Here is a 23,209-nt window from a genome sequence, read left to right as displayed (position 1 = left end):
ACAATACAATACAATATAATACAATTGGATTATGCAATTATTTCCTTGATAGCTCATAGTATTACATTAGCACAGCCTTATCCTGGGGTTGTTTTGGTACTCTGTAGTCAGCCTAATGGAAAACAGTTTGATGGAAGAGAAACAGCACCTTTTTAGCATCAGGTTATGTTAAAATAAATAAAACTCTGTTGAAGCCTGCAGACCAAATCTGAAGAGTTTGATATCACTGTATGTTTTTCTAATTTTTGGTCCTGACAGTCTTTAATTTAAAGTAATTCTTTCCTTTTTTTTCTCATCCACTGCCATCCTTTTACCATAACACGTTTTTATTGCGATGTTGCTCCCTTCTTTCCACTGTACACAGTGTGAAGAGTTTTTCATTACAGAACACCAATCAGACAGCAGGTTCCAAGATGGTGTTTTTTGTTTGGAGAGGGTTTCATGTTCACATGCTGATTGGTTCTGTATCACACAGTCACACAGCAAGAGTCGGATCGAAACAGCTTAACAGCATTGTAGGTCACACTACTGTGAGAGAGGAAAAACAAACACAACATATGGTAAAGATGGAAGGAAGAGAATATGAAGACAAAATTAAATGGTGACACTTTTTTCTTTAATACATCACATACTGTTCATCCATTTTCTTGCCGTGTTCTCATCTTCTTGAAATGACTTCCTCCTTTTTTCTTAACAGCACACAGTAATAAATGTAGCCTATTTTCAAGTCTGGAGGCCAGTTTGAATTAGAGACTCGCTTTGCACCCTTGAAAAACTTACTTTTACAATAATTGATTACATAGCCATGGGGGATAGATTTCATCACATCAGATATCTTTCTGAAAGTACTGGTACTAAGTTGGAGGATAAAATTCACCAACTGTTATCATCTTTAATGCCTTTTACCAACATATTGCAGAGCAGCTACTCCTGCACAGGTTGATTATCTTGTTAATCATTTACCTTCTTCACTACATATGCCTTGCATGACTATAAAGAGAGCCTCAAATCAGAAGTACTTAACTCCCTGGTATAACTGTCAAACTCAGTAATGGAGTCTCACTAATTTAGAAGATCATAATTTAGAGAAATAGTTTGCTGCTTTAATTAAAAAAAAAAAAAAAAAAGCCTTACTTAAAGCTAGAATATCCTAAAATTCATCACTGATTGAAGAAAATAAGAGCAACAGGTTTCTCTTCAGTGCAGTAGCCAGGCTGACACAAAGTCAGAGCACTGTTGAGCCAAACATTAATACAATGGTATTAATGGTTGGCTTGCTATTAATAGTTAACAATTAACGAGTAATGACTTCATGAATTTCTTTACAAATAAAATTTTAACGATTAGAGGAAAGAATCACTGATAATGATATCATAGATGTAGCATTATCTACGGCTACTTTCGGTACTTTCAGTACTTTCACTGATATTCATTTAGTCCTTTTCACCAATTAATCTTTTTAAATTAACTTCAGTAATTACTTCCTCCAAACCATCAAAGTGTCTTTTAGACCCCATTCCTATCCATCCGGTTGTTCAGTCTGACGTCACTAGCCATGTCTGGACCTAAACTCCGCTGCAGGTCCATATATCAAACGATCACTGTGGCATTACTGAGAGTTGAAAAACTGTCTAAAGTCTTTCATCTTTAATAAAATGATCAGCGTTCTGCTCTACCAGGTGTAACAATTGAGTTTAACATCCAGGCATCCATGAAAACGGAATTTATGACATTTAACGGAGTTAGAAGTTAGCAGGGAGTTAGCTCGCTAGCTTCTATCTAAATACAATATAGCATGTCCTGACTGCGGGGTTTTGGAAACAAATTAAAACGTACAGCTCTGTTATCACTTCCAACATAAATGAAAACAGAAAACTAAACAGCAGTGACGTTTGTAGGGTTACTGAAGTTGGGCTAGCTGGTACATAATGATGTGCTACGTGACCGCTAGCGACACAGCTATGTTAGTATAATATAAACAAGCTAACTTTTTTTCCACTCGATAAAAGTTAATGTGAGTGTTCTCGTGGTCAGGAACAAATGTAATCGCATGGCAGGATGCTGTAAAAGGACCAAACTTCAGCCAGGAGAACAACTGAGATAATCCATCCACAATATGAGGTTAGTCATTCATATACTGCTGCATGGGCTGGGCTTTAGTTACATCCTAAGGTTTTAAAAACTGAGCTTAAATAAATGATTAGCGGTAATAAAAGCCGAGGGAGGTCAACAGTGATTACTGACTGTTTTAGGAGCTTTTTGAGATCAAATAGAAGAAAATACATAACATTAAACATGTTAACAACACAAAAGCCATATTAAACGCAGACTACTTTAGGCCCGGAAGTTTCGTCGTGTCATCACTGAACAACCGGATAAGACTGCTCAAAGAAGTTTTACCATTAATTAATGCTTCAATCTTAAATATGATCAACTTACCGCTAATAATTGGCTAAATACAACAGGCCTTTGAGCTGGCAGTAGTTAAACCATTAAAAAAAGCCATCTCTTGACTCAGCAGTCTTATCTCTAACCTTCCTTTTATCTAAAAAAATCTTGAAAGAGTAGTTGTGAAACAGCTAACTCATCATCTGCTGAGAAATAGTTTATTCATAAGATAAGATAACCTTTATTAGTCCCACTCGTGGGAAATTTGTTGTGTCACAGCAGAAAGTGGACAGTGGAAAGTTACAGTAGCAAAAACTAAGAAAAACACTGGAATAGGACAGTATAATAAGAATAACATACTATATACAATAGAATAAAATACAACGTTGTCAGAAAAAGAGAATTGCACTCATCAACAAGGATGACAGCTTAGCCACCATTCTCCGGTCTCTTACCACCTCCACTGGGTCCAGAGAGCATCCTAGAACAGAGCTGGCCCTTCGGATCAGCTTGTTCAGTCTCTTCCTGTCCCCAGCAGAGATGCTGCCACCCCAGCAGACCACACCATAAAAGATGGCTGAGGCCACCACAGAGTCATAGAAGGTCTTCAGGAGTGGGCCCTTCACCCCAAAAGACCTGAGACTCTGTCCTGTCCAGTCCAGTTTATCGTTCACATAAACACCAAGGTACCTGTAGCTGTCCACAGCCTCAGTGTCCATACCTTGAATGTTCAGTGGTTGCACTGGAGGATGTTTGTGCCTGCAGAAGTCTACCACCAGCTCCTTGGTTTTACTAGTGTTGATTTGGAGGTAGTTCTGCTGGCACCAGTCCACAAAGTCTTGGGTCAGTTAAGGGTACTCCCTGTCATCCCCATCAGTGATCATCAGGCCGACTATTGCGGAGTCATCAGAGAATTTCTGAAGAAAGCACTGGGTGGAGTTGTGGGAGAAGTCTGCAGTGTAGATGGTGAAGAGCAGGGGTGCTCAATACGTCGATCGCGATCGACCAGTCGATCGCAAAGGTAGTATTGGTAGATCGCATGGCATTAAAAAAATAGATGCCAGCCTATCATCCATCCCGTCACTTGATTGATACAGGGAAGCCAGTCAGATGACAGCAGATTTTTTCTGACGCTTAGGTCGCTGCGCATGCGCAAACAGCGGCGCGAAGTGTAGTAAAACTGACAAGCTAGTCAGCGAGTTAACTCCAATTTTTAGCTCTCGGTTTTTTCTCTTAAACCTGGCCGTCAGCAGCTACTGTCCGGACTATGCATCCCTGGCTGATTCAATTCAGTGCAAGTCATCAGAGTAAACTCAGGTAATGACAAAAAATTTACATAGTTAATTGTGTTGTGAAATATTGGATATTGCGGTTATGCATGTATATACATTGTAGATATAAAGAATCCTCAATATATTTATAAATAAGTATATGTTTTGGATTTTTGTAGTGGGTAGATCATTTTGACTTGGTCATTTTATAAGTAGCTCACATGCGGAAAAAGTGTGAGCACCCCTGGTGAAGAGGAACGGAGCCAGAACAGTTCCCTGTGGGGCCACCGTACTGCAGAAGACCCTGTCTGACACACAGCCCTGAGTTCTCATGTACTTTGGTCAGTCCTGCTTGTCCTCAGTCCAGCGTTCGATACTGTCAACCATAATATTCTATTAGAACAATTAGAGCACACTGTGTAGGTATTACAGCTACTGCACTGCAGTGGTTTGTATCATATCTATCTAAGAGACTCCAATTTGTTCATGTAAATGGAGAGTCTTCTTCACACACTGAGGTTAGTGATGGAGTTCCACAGGGTTCAGTGCTAGGACCAAAGCTGTTTACATTATACATGCTTTCCTTAGGCAGTGTCCTCAGAAGACATCAGCATACATTTTCACTGCTATGCAGACGACACCCAACATTATCTATCCACGAAACCAGATAACACACACCAATAAGTTAAACTGCAGGAATTTCTTAAAGACATAAAGAGCTGGATGACCTCAAATTCTGTGCTTTTAAATTCAGATAAAACTGAGGTTATTGTAATTGTCCCTAAAAACGTCTTGTGGTCAAAAAACTTAATGAACCACTTGTCTTTTTCTGTATTTCCCTCATTGTTCTATTTATATTTTTTGTCCTGTATTTATTTATTTTTCATCTTTTGTATAATTTTTCATTTGGACGTTTCTGTTTTACTCTTCCTTGACTGGACCTACAAACATTATTTTTTTTAAACCTGTATATAGAAGACATGTCTACATTTTCAACTCCTCCCATGCCAGGTACTGTGAAATGAAGCTGATTATAGCTGTATTTATGTAATGTGGTGTGACTGCGGTCCATTCTCGCCACAACTCGTTAGTGTTTAATGGAATAGATTGAAACGTCAATCGCGAGAGGTGCTGACACAGTGTTTGCAAAAGGAAATGGAAGGTTTCCCTGAAATAGCTCTTAACTGGGTGCAAAGTGTTGCTGTGTGTGTGAGCATGTTTGTGCGTAATGGGCTTGAGAGGAAGTCATTCTCACTTTAATAACGATCATAGCTGTTAACCTGCATCTTCATTTCCAGTCGCCCTGCAGGTGTGCTTTTGATAAAAATCAATGTGGGGGTTACATTTCACTAATGACTGCATGTGAAATGGGTTATTACCATTAATAAAGTCCCACTTGTTCTGTCTTGACTCCATGGAAATAGCTGCAATTTTTTTTTTTTAAACATGAGCGAGATGGTTTTGTTTTCTATTTGAAGGTTAATAACTCAGAGGTGAGACAATGAGAGCAGAGTCACAGTATCTTTTCTTTGTCTTTAGAACAGACAGCAGCATCAGATTTTATTGACTGGCGTGTCAGCTCTAATAATGAAGCTGTTTACACATGGAAGCCATGTCAGAGGCTCACACATATCAGCCTACTCACAGTTACTGTCCTGCTCCATGAATCCACACTTTCTGTTTTCAGGGATAAACTGGTCATTTTATGTACCAGCTGATGCCCAACAGTTTTCTCACACTTAATGGTTTTCTGTGTAAAACCTTTAGATATTTGTGAATTCAGTCAGCAGTCTTTCATTGTTGCTTGTTCAGACTGGTTGAGACTGTTGTTGTATATATAATAGATGACTGTAGCCATTGTTATCTGTTGATTTAAAAAAAAAAAACACTGTTGTGGAACATCAGTCTGAGCGTTTCTGCTATTGCCATTTAAAACCATAGATCTGACTCAGGAACAGAGAGGTTCACTGGCTGACTATTGGGGACAATAACTTACATAATAATAATAATGTGGCTGTGGCTCAGGCTGGGGTAGCACAGGTTGTCTACTAATTGGGGAATTGTTGGTTCAATCCCTGAGTACTCCAGTCAGCAGGATTCTTGAGCAAGATACTGAACCCTGAGTTGCCCCAAGGATGAAATGTTCGTCAGAGTGTGAATGTTAGATATAAAAACAAATACTTGGGTAAATGAGACATGACGCTTTGAATTGCTGCAAAACCATTATATAAGAGCAAGTCTATTTACGATTTACGAGATTAACTTCATGTTATAATAAGGGTTATTGAGCAGGGGTTGTCGAGCTTTTGATGATCCTTTTCCAATGACTATGTATGTGAGCTGTAAGTTGTTATGTAGTTGGGTCACTATGCCATAATCACTGAATTTCATTAGAATTCAATGGCTTCTTTAAAGTTGTCTGCATTTGTAAATGGTGACTAGAACTTGGAACATGAAGCCTTGGAGTGGATCTGTTATCTGCTAACCAAATATTCTGACTACAGTGAGAGCCCTAAATACTTCCAGTGCTAAGTAAACCCACTAGCTAATGGGTTACCAGACTTATCAGCAGTTAGACTTTCTGGAGAAGCCACACAAATGATACTAAGTATCATTTTCCCCAGAGAAATATAATGTATTTATATATTAATTGGTTTTATAGTGCTTTTCTTGTCTTACTGACCCCTCAAAGGACTTTGGACCACATGTCACGTTGTAACTGTTCATTTATATGGTATTTTAATCTGTAGGCTCTGAGCACTTTAACAACTGCACATCCATCAGCAATTTGGAATCTCCAAAAGGGATAACATGCATATCTTTGGGCTGTGAGAGAAACCTGGAGCAGGCAGAGAAAACTTACACAGGAACCAGGAACAATGTTGCTGTGAAGTGACAGTGTTAGCACTTCACTATCACTATTGTCCATATATTACCTATGCAAACATAGTACTTAAAAAAAGCAAAATTGCCATTGTGCTGACTGTAAAATTAAAAAGGCTACAGTGTGTATATCTATATAGTGGGGGAAATCCCCCCTGCAGATTTTGCAAGTTTGCTCACTTACGAAGGAATGAACAGTAACTGATTTTTCTGGTAGTTTAATGAAGGGAGAATATCAGTGAAAGTAGATTTGCATGTCAGTGAATGAAATAACTATTTGATTCTCAAGCAAAACAAGGGTTCCTAGGTTTTGGTCCCAGTGTCTTGAGTCTATTCTGGGTTATTAGGTGTGATTCATTCTTTGTTTTCGTTATCATGTTTGCCCTGTGTTCTCTGTGCTTTGTGTCGTTATCGTTTCTGTCCGGGTTTGTTGCTGTTGCATGTTAGTAGTTGTTTGTCTGCTGTGCTGGTATATACAGGGAGTGCAGAATAATTAGGCAAATGAGTATTTTGTCCACATCATCCTCTTCATGCATGTTGTCTTACTCAAAGCTGTATAGGCTCAAAAGCCTACTACCAATTAAGCATATTAGGTGATGTGCATCTCTGTAATGAGAAGGGGTGTGGTCTAATGACATCAACACCCTATATCAGGTGTGCATAATTATTAGGCAACGTCCTTTCCTTTGGCAAAATGGGTCAAAAGAAGGCTTGACAGGCTCAGAAAAGTCAAAAATAGTGAGATATCTTGCAGAGGGATGCAGCAGTCTCAAAATTGCAAAGCTTCTGAAGCGTGATCATCCAACAATCAAGCGTTTCATTCAAAATAGTCAACAGGGTCGCAAGAAGCGTGTGGAAAAACCAAGGCGCAAAATAACTGCCCATGAACTGAGAAAAGTCAAGCGTGCAGCTGCCGAGATGCCACTTGCCACCAGTTTGGCCATATTTCAGAGCTGCAACATCACTGGAGTGCCCAAAAGCACAAGGTGTGCAATACTCAGAGACATGGCCAAGGTAAGAAAGGCTGAAAGACGACCACCACTGAACAAGACACACAAGCTGAAACGTCAAGACTGGGCCAAGAAATATCTCAAGACTGATTTTTCTAAGGTTTTATGGACTGATGAAATGAGAGTGAGTCTTGATGGGCCAGATGGATGGGCCCGTGGCTGGATTGGTAAAGGGCAGAGAGCTCCAGTCCGACTCAGACGCCAGCAAGGTGGAGGTGGAGTACTGGTTTGGGCTGGTATCATCAAAGATGAGCTTGTGGGGCCTTTTCGGGTTGAGGATGGAGTCAAGCTCAACTCCCAGTCCTACTGCCAGTTTCTGGAAGACACCTTCTTCAAGCAGTGGTACAGGAAGAAGTCTGCATCCTTCAAGAAAAACATGATTTTCATGCAGGACAATGCTCCATCACACGCGTCCAAGTACTCCACAGCGTGGCTGGCAAGAAAGGGTATAAAAGAAGAAAAACTAATGACATGGCCTCCTTGTTCACCTGATCTGATGTTATATTGAGATGAGATGTTATATTGGTTTCACTGGTAAAAATAAATAATTGAAATGGGTATATATTTGTTTTTTGTTAAGTTGCCTAATAATTATGCACAGTAATAGTCACCTGCACACACAGATATCCCCCTAAAATAGCTAAAACTAAAAACAAACTAAAAACTACTTCCAAAAACATTCAGCTTTGATATTAATGAGTCTTTTGGGTTCATTGAGAACATGGTTGTTGTTCAATAATAAAATTATTCCTCAAAAATACAACTTGCCTAATAATTCTGCACTCCCTGTAGTTACAGTCCTGTTGTCTTCCCATTCTGTATTCCTTTGTGTCCCAGTTTCATCTGCTTTTGTCCTTTTATCTTCCCATGTTCCCCGGCCTAGTGATCATGTTCTCCATTATCTTGAGTTACCCTTATTCCCCATTCTGGTGACTGTCTCTGTGACTGCCAGTCAATGTCTCCATGTTTGTTTACTACTTTCAATACCATTAATATTTATATAGACTCTTTTTCTCCAATTGATCCTTCTGAGTTAACGGTCAACATATCTTTTAGACCAGCAGGTTGGGAAGTCCAGGCCTCAAAAATTCTTATTTCACTCAACTTTCATCTAATGTTTTTTTTTTCTGGATTTTTGGATGATATTCTTTCTCTCTTTATCAAAATGAATCTACCATAAAAATGAGAAACAATATAGATATGTTAAAATGATCTTTTCTTTGCAAGACACTGGAGTTACAATTTCCACTTCTAAATACCTGGGACACTGTACAATATGTAATTAAAAAGAGAATACATGGGTTTTGCAGATCTCATAAACACATTTTATTCACAATAGAACATAGAAATATAACAAATATTTAAATTGAGACGTTTTACTATTTTTAGTATAAACTAGTACCTCGTTTTAAGGGCAGCTCCACAGCAGGGATAGGTGCAAGAAGAGGCTGGAAAAGTATATAGTACAGAAAACAAAAACAACTGGAGGAAGGTTAATTGGCAGACAACCAGTTTATTCTGGTAAAGTAAAGATGGGGCAAAGGTTCAGCAATTTCACAATAATGTTCCCTTTAACATAAAATTGCAAATAATCCTGTTATCTGTAGTACGTAATATCCTCTAAAGACTCGTGCGAAATCTCTGTGCCAAAGAGATGAGACCAAAAACAAAAGGATACCAATGTTTTTATAGGCTTGTAATGCAGTCTTAATCACTTTGTTTTAGAAATGTTAACTCTCTAAAGCCTAACATGTTGCCAGACATGACACCAGACAGATGTTTTGCAACTTTCATTTTCAGGATCTCTTCTGTGAATGTCCAGTGCTGTAAAACTTATAATTTCAACTGCCAAAGCAAATTAAATCTTTTTAAACAACAGATATTTCTCCTGAATTCCTTCTGAAAAATTTGAACACCACAGTTGATGTCCTGGTTCATCTCCTGAACCATTTGCTCAATTGAAAGAATTTCACTGGTTCCTGAAAGCGGTGGCTCTGTGCTTTTCAGTGATATTAGGGTCATTACGGTAATCCTCGCCACATCCAAATCTCGGCAAATAACACAGAAAACAACACAGCAAACCTATAACCTTGATTTAATTCATTTAATTTAATTTAATTTTAATTAACCTTTAGTTAAAAACAAGAACAAGAAACAATTCCATAACCTTAAAAAATAGCTTTAAGGATATACAGTAGTACCGTACAAAACAGTACTTACACTCAGAAACACCATGGAATTCAGAAGTTTTTGCTTTTCTCTTAATTTGGAAAATATCTTTTACTGTGTGAGGAATTGTCTAAAAAGTGGAGCTTTAGTGGAGCTTTTATTGTGCATTTCCTTTTACCATATTTTTTTTTTTTAATTGTTTAGATGTGGGTGTTTGCTGTGTTGTTTGCTGAGATTTGGATGTGGCCCCTGTCCTGGGATTACTGTAATGATCCTAATATCATCGAAAAAGCACCGAGTTGATGCTTTTGGGGACCGCTGGGATTCTTCGATTGCGCCAGTAGTTCAAGCATTACAGTAGTTTGACTTAAAAGTTTGATCTAAATAGGATAAATCACTAGAGGCTATGGGAAAGTTTAGTCTTTATATTTAGCAATGAGAAAACCTATTTTTCAAGACATATGTTAGCTCTTTGTGGGGTCAATTAAGCTGCTAATGTTCTCACCTCCGAACTTTATTGAAAGGACAACCAAGTCTGAAAGAAATTTGAGTTAACATGATTTCAATGATTGAATGAAATGGACCAAGAACAAAGTCCAAATCAGTGGAAACCATCGGAGGCTGTGACTTTTGGACTCTTGAATTCCACTTTTCTCACACAGACATCGACTTTTTTTGTTAATATGTTAAGACAGATCTACAGAATGGCTCCTGAAGAGATGTTTCCACCTGTCATCTGTGTTTTTGAAAGAAGCTGGTGGTTGGTTTGAAATCAAGGATGATCCTGAGGGGAATGTCCAATTATGTTACGCTCTTGGGGTTCAGCATCCCTCTTAAATGCAGAAGAAGAGCTCTGAAAGTTTGTGTGTGCTCCTTTTTATTTTTTGACAGAGTTTAGTTTGTCTCTTTAAGCTCTACACAGTGTGAAGCTGCAATCAGCCAGACCAAGGCTGATGGACTTGTCTGTCTGTGTCTTCGTCTCTGTTTGTTCTGTCATCAGCAGAGCTGCTCTGCTCCGACAGGGAGGTCATGTCAAATCTTTCAACCATGTGCACCTGAAACTGAAACACTTTGTCCTTATCCTCTTTGTCTGCGTCAATAACCTGCCATCAGGGGCCACTGCCTCTTTTCAGAGCAGGTTGTCACATAGATGTGACTGTTGCTGTGATGATGGCAATGAAACGCAGACTAGATGGGTATAGAGAGGTTGGACAGAGATGAATACACATGAAGAGAAGATACAGATGAGCATGTGTTACATTTTAGTTGCGCACCTGAGATGGGTGGTGTTTTGGCAAACAATCGAAAATAATCTAGCAAACATAATCTTTCTTTTTCTTTCTTTTTAATTGGTGCTTTCTTGTTGAAACCTATTGCCTGTATTGACTGGAATGAAGTGAGCTGGGCCAAAAGACTAGTTGGAAAGGTCTAATTAAGCATGGCGGTAGCATATTATAGTGCATGTAATTTTAAGTACAGCTTAATTTCATGGTAATTCCCAGACATTTCTTTTCCCCTTATGTTACATCACAAGTACGCTGTACTTCTCATGGCATGAGCCTTATGGAGTAACTTAAGCTTTCTAACTTCCATATATTTTACAGGGAAGGGCGCAAATTGTACTGTAAGTAATTTTAAGTTCAGTGTAATTAGATAGTAAGTAAAGACTGCTTAAGTAATTTGGTGCATAATGGACGCTTCACTATGAAACTCTCTTGTTATGTTAAATATAAAAATGATAGTGTAATACGAGCTTTTCTTCCTTTCTTATTACAAACTATACATTCATCCATACAAACTTTGCAAGCTCATCTGATCCTATAATAATGGAGACAAAATTTGTTATTTTCATTAACCATTAATTAAAAACAATAACATGAAACAATTCCATAACTCTGGAAAAAATGGCTTTAAGGATACAGCACTGTACAAAACAGTACTTACACTCAGAAACACCGTGGAATTCAGAAGTTTCTGTTTTCCTCTCAATTTGGAAAATGCTTTTTCCTTTGAACAAGTGTCCAAAAACATGAGACTGACTGCATATTTCGCAGTCATCCCAAATAACAGGGTAGCACACCAAAGCCTTCTCCTTTTTGAGTGATGTCCACCTGTACAGACAATCAGACAATTGAAGATCATGTTTTCAGCAGTCTTGAATACACTTTTTCCCTTTAGCATTAAAATCATAAATGAACTACTTGTCCTATGACAGCTGGCAGAAGATCCACCCTCCCTGTGACCTTTGCACTTGAATTACTTGACTAAGGATCTTGGAAAGAAAAGCGTCTGGATTTCTTTAAGTTGCTTGAAAATGTTACCTCTCATCCGAGAAGCTTCTTCAGTTCTGAACTGAATTGAATTCCGAATTGCCTTAATTTTTCGTAGCATAGGTTCAACAAGGTGCTGGAAACATTCCTCTCAGATGTTTTTCACCATACTGACATGATAGCATTACAAAGTTTCTGCAGACTTGTCATCTGAGGAGATTCACTCCTGTGGACACGGACGCTGTCCAAGACTGATGACACTGGGGTCTTCCAGGATTAGCAGACCCCCACAATACTCTGCACATACTAATCTTTGAGAGCGTGTGTGGGAAACCGTCCAGAAGTGGTGGCTCGTCATTTGCGACCTCTCGAAAACTCATAAGTTGATGTTTTTGAACCGTAGCGGTGAGTGAGAGGAAGGACGCTAGCATCAACTAGCTAGCCGGTCGTCACGGCAAAGCTACAAGAGCGTCTCTCAGCATGGGCCCGAAAAAATTTCTGTCAGCCGAGGAAGGAGACGATATTAAGAAGTCGCTGCAGTTTATGACAGAGGAGATTTCTACTGTCAAACTGCAGCAGAAAGCCATCCTGGACCTGGTCGAGGAAGTTAAGGCTCTCCGCATCCAGAACGCCGAGAAGGATCGGCGGCTGGCGTACCTGGAGAACAGAGTGGCGGATTTGGAGCAGTACACCCGGATGAACGATGTTATCATCACGGGGCTTCGCATCAAACCCCGGTCATACGCCCGGGCGGTCGCCACTGACAATGTAGGAGGGCCAGGAGAGGAAGATGTCAACTCCACGGAGCATCAAGTGGTTACCTTTCTACGGTCCAAAGGTGTGGAAGTGGATTATAACAACATTGAGGCTTGCCACCCTCTACCCCGAAAAAATGACAGTGACAAACCAGCCATCATTGTGAGATTTGCAAACAGAAAACAGAAAACAGCACTGTTAAAACAAGGAAAGAAACTGAAAGGATCCGATGTCTTCATGAACGAACATCTGATAAAAAGAAATGCGGACATTGCCAGGAAAGCACGTTACTTGAAGAAACAGGGAAAAATTCAAAATACATGGACCACCAACTGCAAAGTATTCATTAAACTCAATGGAACACCGGAACAAGCCAAAGTGTTGGTCATCAGAAATATGGAAGAGCTGGACAAATACTGAGGTCAACTTACTCTGGAGGTATGAATACACATGTGACGTGGCACACAACACAACACATGGCACAGTCCAAAAGAACTTCATCTGCATCCGGCAACAATATCAACATAACTCATTGGAATTCTCTTTATGATAATCTGGAACTGAGAACATTTCGATACACAGACCATAATGTTCTAGACTTAGAAAAGGATATAGACCCGGAAAATAATTTCTTCTACAACATTAGCAGTAACTGCTGCTACTTCACTGATGAACAGTTTAAGCACACCATCAACACGGAAAATAAATTATCAATAATCCATTTTAATAGCAGAAGTCTGTATGCCAACTTCAACAATATAAAGGAATATCTAAATGAGTTGACAAATCCATTTGGAATTATTGCCATTTCTGAAACATGGATCAATGCGGAGAAAGGAATGGACTTTGGACTGGAGGGATATGAAGTGAATTTTGTAAATAGAAGGAACAAGAGTGGAGGGGGAGTAGCTGTGTATGTGGATAAAAACCTAAACTACAAGGTGGTAGAAAGTATGACAACTGTAATTGATAATTTACTAGAATGTATAACAATTGAAATTTATAAGGAAAAAGAAAAAAATGTAATAATTAGCTGTATATATAGAACACCTGGCTCTAGTATTCAAGTATTTAATGACTTCATAGAGGAAATATTCTCTAAAACAAATCAAAAAGTTATGTTTATCTGTGGTGATTTTAATATTGACCTGTTGAATCCAAAAAAGCATAAAATGACCGACGAATTCCTAAACACTATGTACAGTTTGAGTTTACATCCTAAAATAACCAGGCCTAGCAGAATTACACCACATTGTGCCACCTTACTTGACAATATTTTCACTAACAATATGGAAAACAACATTGTGAGCGGAATATTAATTAATGACATCAGTGATCACCTACCAGTTTTTGCAGTTTATGACACTAATTATAAGAAAAATCAGCATGAAGAACAACTGAGATACAGACGTGTAAGGACAGAAGAAACTGTGAATGCACTTAAGAACGATCTATTAAATCAGGACTGGGACAATGTGTACAAAGAAGCTGATATTGATATTGCATATGGCATATTTTTAAGAATATTCATGGAGTTGTACGATAAAAACTGTCCAACAATAAAATACAACAGAAAGCACAAATATTCAGATAGACCATGGCTCACTAAGGGTTTACAAAATGCATGTAAAAAGAAAAATACACTCTATAGGGAATACCTAAAACAAAGAACAAAAGATGCTGAAAATAAATATAAAAAATACAAAAATAAGTTGACCAATATTATACGTGTATGTAGAAAGGAGTATTATAGTAAAATATTGAACAACAATAAACATAATATGAAAGGAATATGGGATGTTTTAAACGGTATCATTAAAAATAATTCTGGACAACAAAGTTATCCACAATACTTTATCGATAATGGCAATATTATGGAAAACACTGCTGATAAGGTCAACAGCTTTAATCATTATTTTGTAAATATTGGACCAAAACTGGCAGAACAAATTCCTGAGTCACTGCCATCAGTAGAATGTAGTGAAAACCTGATTGAAAGGAACCCTAACTCAATGTTCCTCACATCAGTGGAGGAAAAAGAAATAATTGACATTGTACACATGTGTAAATATAAAACATCTACTGATTGTAATGATATTGACATGAAAATCGTCAAGAAGGTCATTGAAGGAATTGTAGGACCTCTAACATATATTTGCAACTTATCATTTCAGACGGGAAAAGTGCCAAACAAAATGAAAATAGCTAAAGTTGTGCCGCTGTATAAAACCGGGGATAGACGCCACTTCACAAATTACAGGCCTGTTTCTTTACTACCGCAATTCTCCAAAATCCTAGAAAACCTGTTTAATAAACGATTAGACAAATTCTTAGATAAATATAAATTACTCTCTGACAGTCAATATGGATTCAGATCAAAAAGATCAACATCTCTGGCATTAATCGAATCAATTGAGGAGATTACGAATGCTATAGATCAGAAACAGTATGCAGCTGGAGTATTTCTGGATCTCAAGAAAGCATTCGACACAATCAATCATGACATATTAATTAATAAACTGGAACGGTATGGGATTAGGGGGGTTGTACTGCAATGGGTGAAAAATTATTTAAGTGACCGGAAACAATTTGTGAAGCTGGGTGTCCATTCCTCATCATGCTTGGACATTGCTTGTGGTGTTCCACAAGGCTCTGTACTGGGTCCAAAATTATTTATTATTTATATAAATGATATTTGTAAGGCATCTGATATATTAAAATTAGTATTATTTGCAGATGACACAAATATTTTTTGTTCTGGGGGGAATCTAAAGGAGCTGCTGGATACAATTACTTTTTTTTTTTTTTTTTTTTTTTTTTTTCTAAATGACATCAGAAACAGCAGTATGCGACATTACGTGATGGCAGAGCTTCAGTTCATCCTTTGTCATTTTTTTTTTTTTTTTTTTTTTTAAATAAATAGGACAGGGGGAATGAATGAGAGAGAGAGGGGGAGAGAAAGAAAGAAAACCAAAGGGGAGAAGAGACGGTGAGAAGGGGGGGGAAGAGAGAGAGAAAAAAAAAGAACTCCTGGGTCACCTGTATGGAGAAAAAAAAACAAACAAACAAAAAAAAACAAACAGAGGAGACAGCAAACAACAAAGAGCAACATAATAATAGAGAAAACAAAGCACCATCACAATAAACTAGCTAGTCATAGATATCAGTATTTACTAAGTAATAAACGATATTGTGCAGCACGCAAGATAGACAGCGCACAGTGTGCTTTGAGGCAGCAGCCAAGAAAGCTTTAGTCCGCGTCTGTGAATACCCATGTGTGCATACCTGTGTGGATCAGCATGCTTGCATTCCAAAGGTTTCTCCATGTAATGATCTGCTAGGGAGTGTGGGGGGGCCACAGCCCCGTCCTCCAGGGTGTGAAGCGGGTATGGAGGAGATCAAAACTCCAGACATCCAGAGGCCCCCAGAACACAAGAGACCATGGAAGACCAACAGAGGGGCAGCCGCGCCACTGTCCCAGTAAGAGCTGAGGAGAGTCCCAGATGAGGGCTCGCCCAGCAGCCGCGGAGCAGAAGTCAGGGGGAGTTGCAGTGACGCGCCCGTGAGCTCCGCCGGCCCCCAGCTGCACCTGAGTGACCGAGCCCTAGGCCGAGAGGCCGGGGGCACCCCACCTCCAAAGGGGCCCGAGCGAGCCCCAGGCCCCAGGCCCCGACAAGCGGCCGCCAAGGAGTGAGCCGGTGTGTACCCGGACGCCCACCCCCAGACACAAAGAACCACCAACACACCGACACCTGAGGGAGTCCGCCACCGGCAGGGGAAGTGGTGGTGGGTGGAGATAGGCCTCCAAACCTTGGAGGGCCTGAGGTGTCCCCAGAGAGGTGGCGTCTGATACCCAACCTGACATATAGACACAGACATACAGGCACACACAGACTCAAACATCCATTCCCACCCTCATGCTCTCATATGCACTCACTCCACACTCAACCAACGTGGAGACAGACATAAAGAGACGCTGTACACACAATCACACTCCCCAAGCGTACTCTACAAACCGGGTCTAGGTACCCTTGCCCCTGGAGGGGGGAATTGCACCCAGACCCAGGTGGTGTTACCCTTTTCCCTGCGGTGGGGAGAGGCAGACCACCCCGACTCCGCAGCAGCAGGGAGGCCCCACACCCCAGACCGCAGTCGGACGGCCAACTCCTCCTACTAGCCCTCCCGCTCCAGCAGGCCGCAGAGAATGGGGGTGGGAGAAGACTCCAAACCTCCCTCCACCCGCTCATTGTAGTGTTGATGCATATGTGTTCTAAGGTGCAATTAAAACCCAGGAGGGCATGGAGCTACCTGCCAAGGAGCAGCAGGTAAGCGCATAGTCCCTCCTGCTAACCCTCAATGACTAAGTGTATTTAAAATTGAGAGGTGGGCAACGACGTCAGGGGTGAGGTATACACCCTGATGGTGATTTGGACTCCGTGATTGTGCCCACCCCCAAGATCCTATATGTATGTGTAATGAGAGTGTGAATAATGTGAGTGTCTAAGTTGTGGGATAAAATTGAGGCAGAGGCAGCCAGAAGGGGACAGGGGGGGGGGGGGTAGCCTCCTCTGCACCCTGGTGACATACCCCCACTCCAAGGCCCTGCATGTGTGGGTGGTTGTGGAGGAGCGGGAAGAGGGAGGCAGCTGGAGATGGGGAGGGAAGGAAGGGAGGGGCAGGTAACCCCTCCCTGGGGCCAGCTCCCCCGCTGACCCCAGTAGGCACTCCCACCCTCCGCGACCCGCCAGGGAAGGGGGGCCCAGGCCCATCAGACCGGGGCCCAGTGCAGTAGCGCCCCCCGGCTCCACAGAGCCCTGGACAGTCCACCCAACCCCACCACAGAGAAAATTGCACCCACCCCACCAACCACACATCTTCCAGACTACATAAGACGGTAAACGCCCAGGCTGAGATCTTCCTCCACCTCTCCTGTATCTCCCCCTCCTGCAGAGAGTTCCTGAAGAGAAGAAAGCTCCTGCAAGATGTGACCATCCCCCCCACCAGTTGAAGAGCCCCCCAGGCGGCTCGACGCACCGGCGGCACCCTGCTCCAGGGCCGGGCCCCCATGCACCCACCCGCCCACAACCCCGGCAACACACCAACCAGGACCCAAGCCCCCGAGGCCCGGCCCGGGCCCCAGCCCAGAGACGGAGCGCTCCCAGAACCTCACGCCCATCCCGGACCCACCCAGGGGCAGCCAGGTTGCCAGGTCAGTAACCCACGTCCGTCAGCACAGACCCTCCCCTAGCCCCGCTGCACGCAGCCGCGAGGAAACAGTCACCTGAGAGCCAACAGAGCCCTCAACCGGACGTGACCGCTACCCTGGGTTGAGCCCCCCAAGGAAGATGCCTCCGGGGAACCCCCCGACGCCCTAAGCCTGTCCCTACCCCCTCACCAATCACAACAGTGAAGGCGGGACCAAACTATGACCCCCCACCCCCACTAGGTGATGGAGCTGATAAAAGGGGCCCAGAGCAATTGATCTAATGTGGTGGCAGAGGCTGTGTCAAGACTAATGTAATCTAATAGATAATTTCTATATTGGTTAGAATTGAGATTATTTTTATTTTTCCAGTTCATGAGGACTGTTTTCTTGGCTATGCATAGGGCAGTGAGGATCATATGGGCGATATTCTTTTCTGAAGTGATATTATCTAAGCTGCCCAACAAACACACTAAGGGGGAGGTTGGAATGTTACATTTCAGACACTTTGATAAGTCTTCACATATCTCGCGCCAAAACTTTTGCACTGGTGGACAGAACCAAAGAGCGTGGATGTAATTGTCTGGTGTATTGCCTTGACAGTGTGAGCAGTTGTTGGAAGATGTAAAGCCCATTTTGAACATCCGATGACCTGTATAGTGCACTCTATGAAGTATTTTGTATTGTATTAATTGCAGACTGGGATTTTTAATTAATTTAAAAGTTTTTAAGCAAATCTGAGACCAGAAGTTTTGGTCTAGGTTGACTGATAAATCTGCTTCCCACTTTGCAGTAGGAAGGGATATTGATTCATCTAATTTAGAAAGTGTTCTGTATATTTTAGATAATAATTTGGGGGATTTAAGAGTAAGAAAATGTGCCGCACTTAGTGGTGTTTGTAATTCAACTTGACTGAGGTTAAATTTCTTTTTTACTATGGATTTAATTTGTTGATATTCTAAAAACCTTGTCTTGTTGATCCCATATTGTTCAACTAGTCTGTCAAATGGAATAAATTCTGTTCCCTCTAATATATGTTCTAAGTATTTAATTCCTTTACAACTCCATTCTGGGAAATTAATCATATTATTGTTTTGTAATATGTCAGGGTTATTCCAGATAGGTGTACGTTTGCATGGGATTAATGAAGACTCCGTTATTTTTAGAAACTCCCACCATGCTGTTAGAGAAAAGCTGATGTTGATACTTTTAAAGCATTCATGTCTTTTGATGTTTGAGCTAATAAATGGTAGGTCTGAAATCTCTAGATCCTTGCATAGTGCCTGTTCAACATCTAGCCAGGGCTCAACTAAGAAGGTATGTTTTAACCATTCTGAGATGAACTGAAGCCTGTTGGCTAAGAAGTATTGGTGAAAATTAGGCAGATCTAATCCTCCTCTATCCTTGGTTCTTTGTAGCGTTTTTAAGCTGATACGCGGGGGTTTATCTTTCCAAAGGAATTTGGAAATATATGAATCCAGAGATCTGAACCAATCTTGTGATGGTTTGTTAGGGATCATCAAAAATAAGTAATTTATTTTTGGCAAGATCATCATTTTTATAGTGGCGACCCTTCCCATGAGTGATATGGGTAAAGATTTCCATCTAGTCAGATCGCCTTCTACTTTCTTTAGAAGTGGGATGTGGTTTAGTTTAGTTAAGTCTGAAAGCTTAGGAGAGACATTAATACCTAAATATTTAATATTTCCGGATTGCAGTGGGGCAGAGGAAGAATTATGGAAGGAGCAGTTAATGGGGAGAACTGTAGATTTTGGCCAGTTAATTGAATAATCTGAAACTCTTGAAAACCAGTTTATTAAAGTAATTACCTCAGAGAGGTTGGTTTGTGTGTTTTGCAGAAAAAGCAACACATCATCCGCATAGAGACTGATTTTATGTTCTATGTTCTTACATTTTATGCCCTTAATTGTTGTAGCCTGTCTAAATGCTGCTGCTAGAGGTTCGATAAAAATTGCAAAAAGTGAGGGAGAGAGTGGGCATCCCTGTCTGGTGCCCCTCAGGAGACAGAAGCTGGAGGATGTCTGGTCATTTGTTCTGATACGAGCTGTTGGGGAATTGTATAATATTCTTATCCAGTTTATGAAAGAGTTTCCAAAACCAAATTTGTGTAAAGTTGCGAATAAAAATTTCCAATTAACTCTGTCAAATGCTTTTTCTGCATCTAGAGATAATATTATGGCTTCGATGTTTTTATCGTATGAGTAGTCTATTAAATTAAGTAATCTACGAGTGTTTGTTGAGGAGTGCCGACCTTTTATGAAACCAGTTTGGTCAGGATGAATTAAGAGGGGGGTCATTTTCTCTAATCTCTTTGAGAGAGCTTTGCAGATTATTTTAAGGTCTACATTTAAAAGAGAAATTGGACGATAGCTTGAGGGAAATAAAGGGTCTTTGCCTGGTTTTAGCAGGAGACTAATGTTGGCAGAATTCATATTTGGTGGTAGTCTGCCCTTTTCCTCGATTTCCTGCAACATGCCGTGGAATACTGGTGCCAAAATTGTCCAGAATTCTTTGTAGAATTCTGCAGGGAAGCCGTCTGGACCTGGAGCCTTATTATTGGGCATACTTATCAGGGCTTCCTGGAGTTCACTTGGCGTCAGTGGCGAATCCAGTTCCATTGCTTGACTGTCTAGTAATTTTGGAAGAGTTACGTTGTCAAGAAACAGATCAATTTCATTTTTAGATGGGTTTATTTGTGGTGAGTATAAAGTTTCATAGAAATCCCTAAAAATGTTGTTTATTCTTCCAGGATCATATATTGTGTTCCCCGATAAATCTTTAGCAGCACATATAGTTGTTTTTTCTTTATTTATTTTTAGCTGGTTAGCTAGAAATCGACCTGATTTGTTACTGTGTTCAAAATTCTGCAAGCGAAGTCTTTGTATAAGGAATTGTGTTTTTTTATTAATAGTTTCATTTAATTCTAGTTTTGTTTTGCATATTTTGTTCAATGTTTCCTGATCTTGGTAGCACGCGTAGGCTTCTTCTAGTGATTTGATGTTTTTTTCTAATTCCTGAATATTTTTGTTTTCTTCTTTCTTTTTGTGTGATGAGAAAGAAATTATTTTACCTCTCATCACAGCTTTCCCTGCTTCCCATAGAACAGAAGCAGATATTCCGGGAGTGTCATTAAAGTCTAAATATGAAGTCCATTCCTTTTTAAAGTATTTAATAAAGTCTTCATCTTTAAGTAGTGATATATTAAATCTCCAGTTTTTACTTGGCGTAGTATTATTCTTGTGCATTAGTGTTAAAGATACAGGAGCATGATCGCTGACAGCTATAGGATGAATCTCAGTGTCTGAAATGTCACACAGCAGTGAGCTGCTGACCAAAAAATAATCCAGACGAGAGTAAGAGTGATGAACATGCGAGAAAAAAGTATATTCCTTACTGGTGGGGTGAAGAGAGCGCCATGCATCGCAAAGACCAAAGTCGTTCATATACTGTTTGATTATATTTGTGGACTGCCAATTACGCTGAGTTCCTGTTGTGTTGAGCCTATCCATTTCTTCATTTAGTCCAAGGTTGAGGTCACCGCCAAGAATGAGTGTGCAATCAAGGTGTTCAGAGAGTGCACTAAAAAAACCGTGGAAGAATGAGGGTTCATCAACATTTGGACCATATATACTAACAATACATAATTTTTTGTTCAATATTGATAGTTTAATAATTAGAAATCTACCCTCTGGATCTATAACTGTATCGAGTACTGTAAAATTAACATTTTTATGTATTAAAATTGCTACTCCCCGTTGTCTAGAATTATAACAGGCTGCAAACACATTAGGAAACTCAGGTGTTTTAAGTTCGTTTAAACCTGTGACAGGTTTGTGAGTTTCTTGTAATAAAACAACATCTGCCTGTAGTTTTTTAAGCTGGTTAAATATTTTTAACCTCTTTCCTCTGGTGCCAGCTCCATTTACATTCCATGTGACAAACCTCAGCATGCCCTTAATTGTGCGTGTATGTCTAATGATGTATGCTGGGTGTTTCGTTTAGACAGGTGGAGAGAATATGGAAACATCCCTTGTTTGTTTGCTGCTGGATACAATTACTTCAGAAATGTGCAAAATTAAAAAATGGTTTAACAGGAACAAACTATCGCTAAATCTAAGTAAAACTAAAATTATCTTATTTGGGAATTCCCTTAGAAATGCACAAGTGCAGATTCATGTAGATGGTGTGGAAATTGAAAGAGTACTTGAACATAAGTTTCTTGGTGTGATTATAGATGATAAATTAAACTGGAAGTCTCATATAAATCATATACATAACAAAATTTCAAGAAGTGTCTCAATCTTGAGTAAAGTAAAACACATTCTGGACCACAAATCACTCCACATTCTCTATTGTTCCCTGATTGCACCGTATTTGAATTACTGTGCAGAGGTTTGGGGCAATACTTACAAATGTTCGCTATCATCAATCTTTATATTACAAAAAAGGGCCATAAGGATAATCCATAAAACTGGTTACAGAGATCATACAAATTCACTATTCTTAAAATCAAAAATTCTAAAATTCACAGATCTGGTTCATTTTCTCACAGCACAAATTATATATAAAGCAATAAATAACCTGCTTCCTGACAATATTCTAAAAATGTTTTCTAAAAGGGAACGGGAATACAATTTGAGGGGGGAATTAAATTTAAAACATCCTCGTATCCGTACAACATTAAAAAGTTTTTGCATCTCTGTGTGTGGAGTGAAGCTGTGGAACAGACTAAGTAAAGATATGAAGCAATGTCCAAGCATGGCGCAGTTTAAAAAGCGGTTTAAGGATATGGTTTTTACAGGGTACAGGGAAAAGGTAGAGATTTGATAGGGTGTTCTTGTCTAATATTATCATGTGTGTGCGCATGCACGGGTTTGTTGGTATGGGTATATATGTATGTATGTATGTATATATATATATATTAAATATATATAAAATTGTAGGTTGTGTATCCTTCAGGTGTTAATGGGGTTATTGAAAATGTGTATATGTGCGTATGTGTGTATATACGTAGGTATGGATAGATAGAAACATATATGTGTATATATTAAAAAAAAAAAAAAAAATTACACATAACATATAATGTAATTGCAAGGAGGTATTTCTGTAGTCTATTGATACTAGATAGTGGAAAAGGGGTGGGATTAAATAAGCTTATGCTTCTTCCTGCTCCTTTTTGAACATGGACGTTATTTGGAGTTGTGGTTGCTCGTTTTCCTTTTGTTTGCTTTGTTCATT

At 39.9% G+C, this 23,209-nt stretch overlaps 2 protein-coding genes across 2 annotated transcripts in view; both read left to right on the top strand.

Moving 5' to 3' along the window:
• Positions 1 to 23,209, top strand: part of cadps2 (Ca++-dependent secretion activator 2) — a 193,329-nt gene that overhangs the window by 50,733 nt on the left and 119,387 nt on the right. The gene's annotated exons all lie outside the window — the stretch shown is intronic.
• On the top strand, positions 12,535 to 13,307 carry LOC146665477 (uncharacterized). The gene has a single exon (XM_085413177.1). The coding sequence runs from the start codon at positions 12,535 to 12,537 to the stop codon at positions 13,165 to 13,167; it is 633 nt and encodes a 210-aa protein (XP_085269303.1). The 3' UTR covers positions 13,168 to 13,307.

The sequence above is a fragment of the Rhamphochromis longiceps genome, linkage group LG7, assembly GCF_057381845.1.
Source record: "Rhamphochromis longiceps isolate RC_006_pf linkage group LG7, R_longiceps_female_GT1.1, whole genome shotgun sequence".
In the NCBI taxonomy this organism is placed as follows: domain Eukaryota; kingdom Metazoa; phylum Chordata; class Actinopteri; order Cichliformes; family Cichlidae; genus Rhamphochromis; species Rhamphochromis longiceps.
Note: the sequence above shows the minus strand (reverse complement) of the source record. Positions and strands in the feature narration are given on the sequence as shown.

What these genes read in the sequence shown, in the direction of transcription:
- LOC146665477 (XM_085413177.1), top strand. Translation starts at nt 12,535, where the DNA reads ATGACAGAGGAGATTTCTACTGTCAAACTGCAGCAGAAAGCCATCCTG.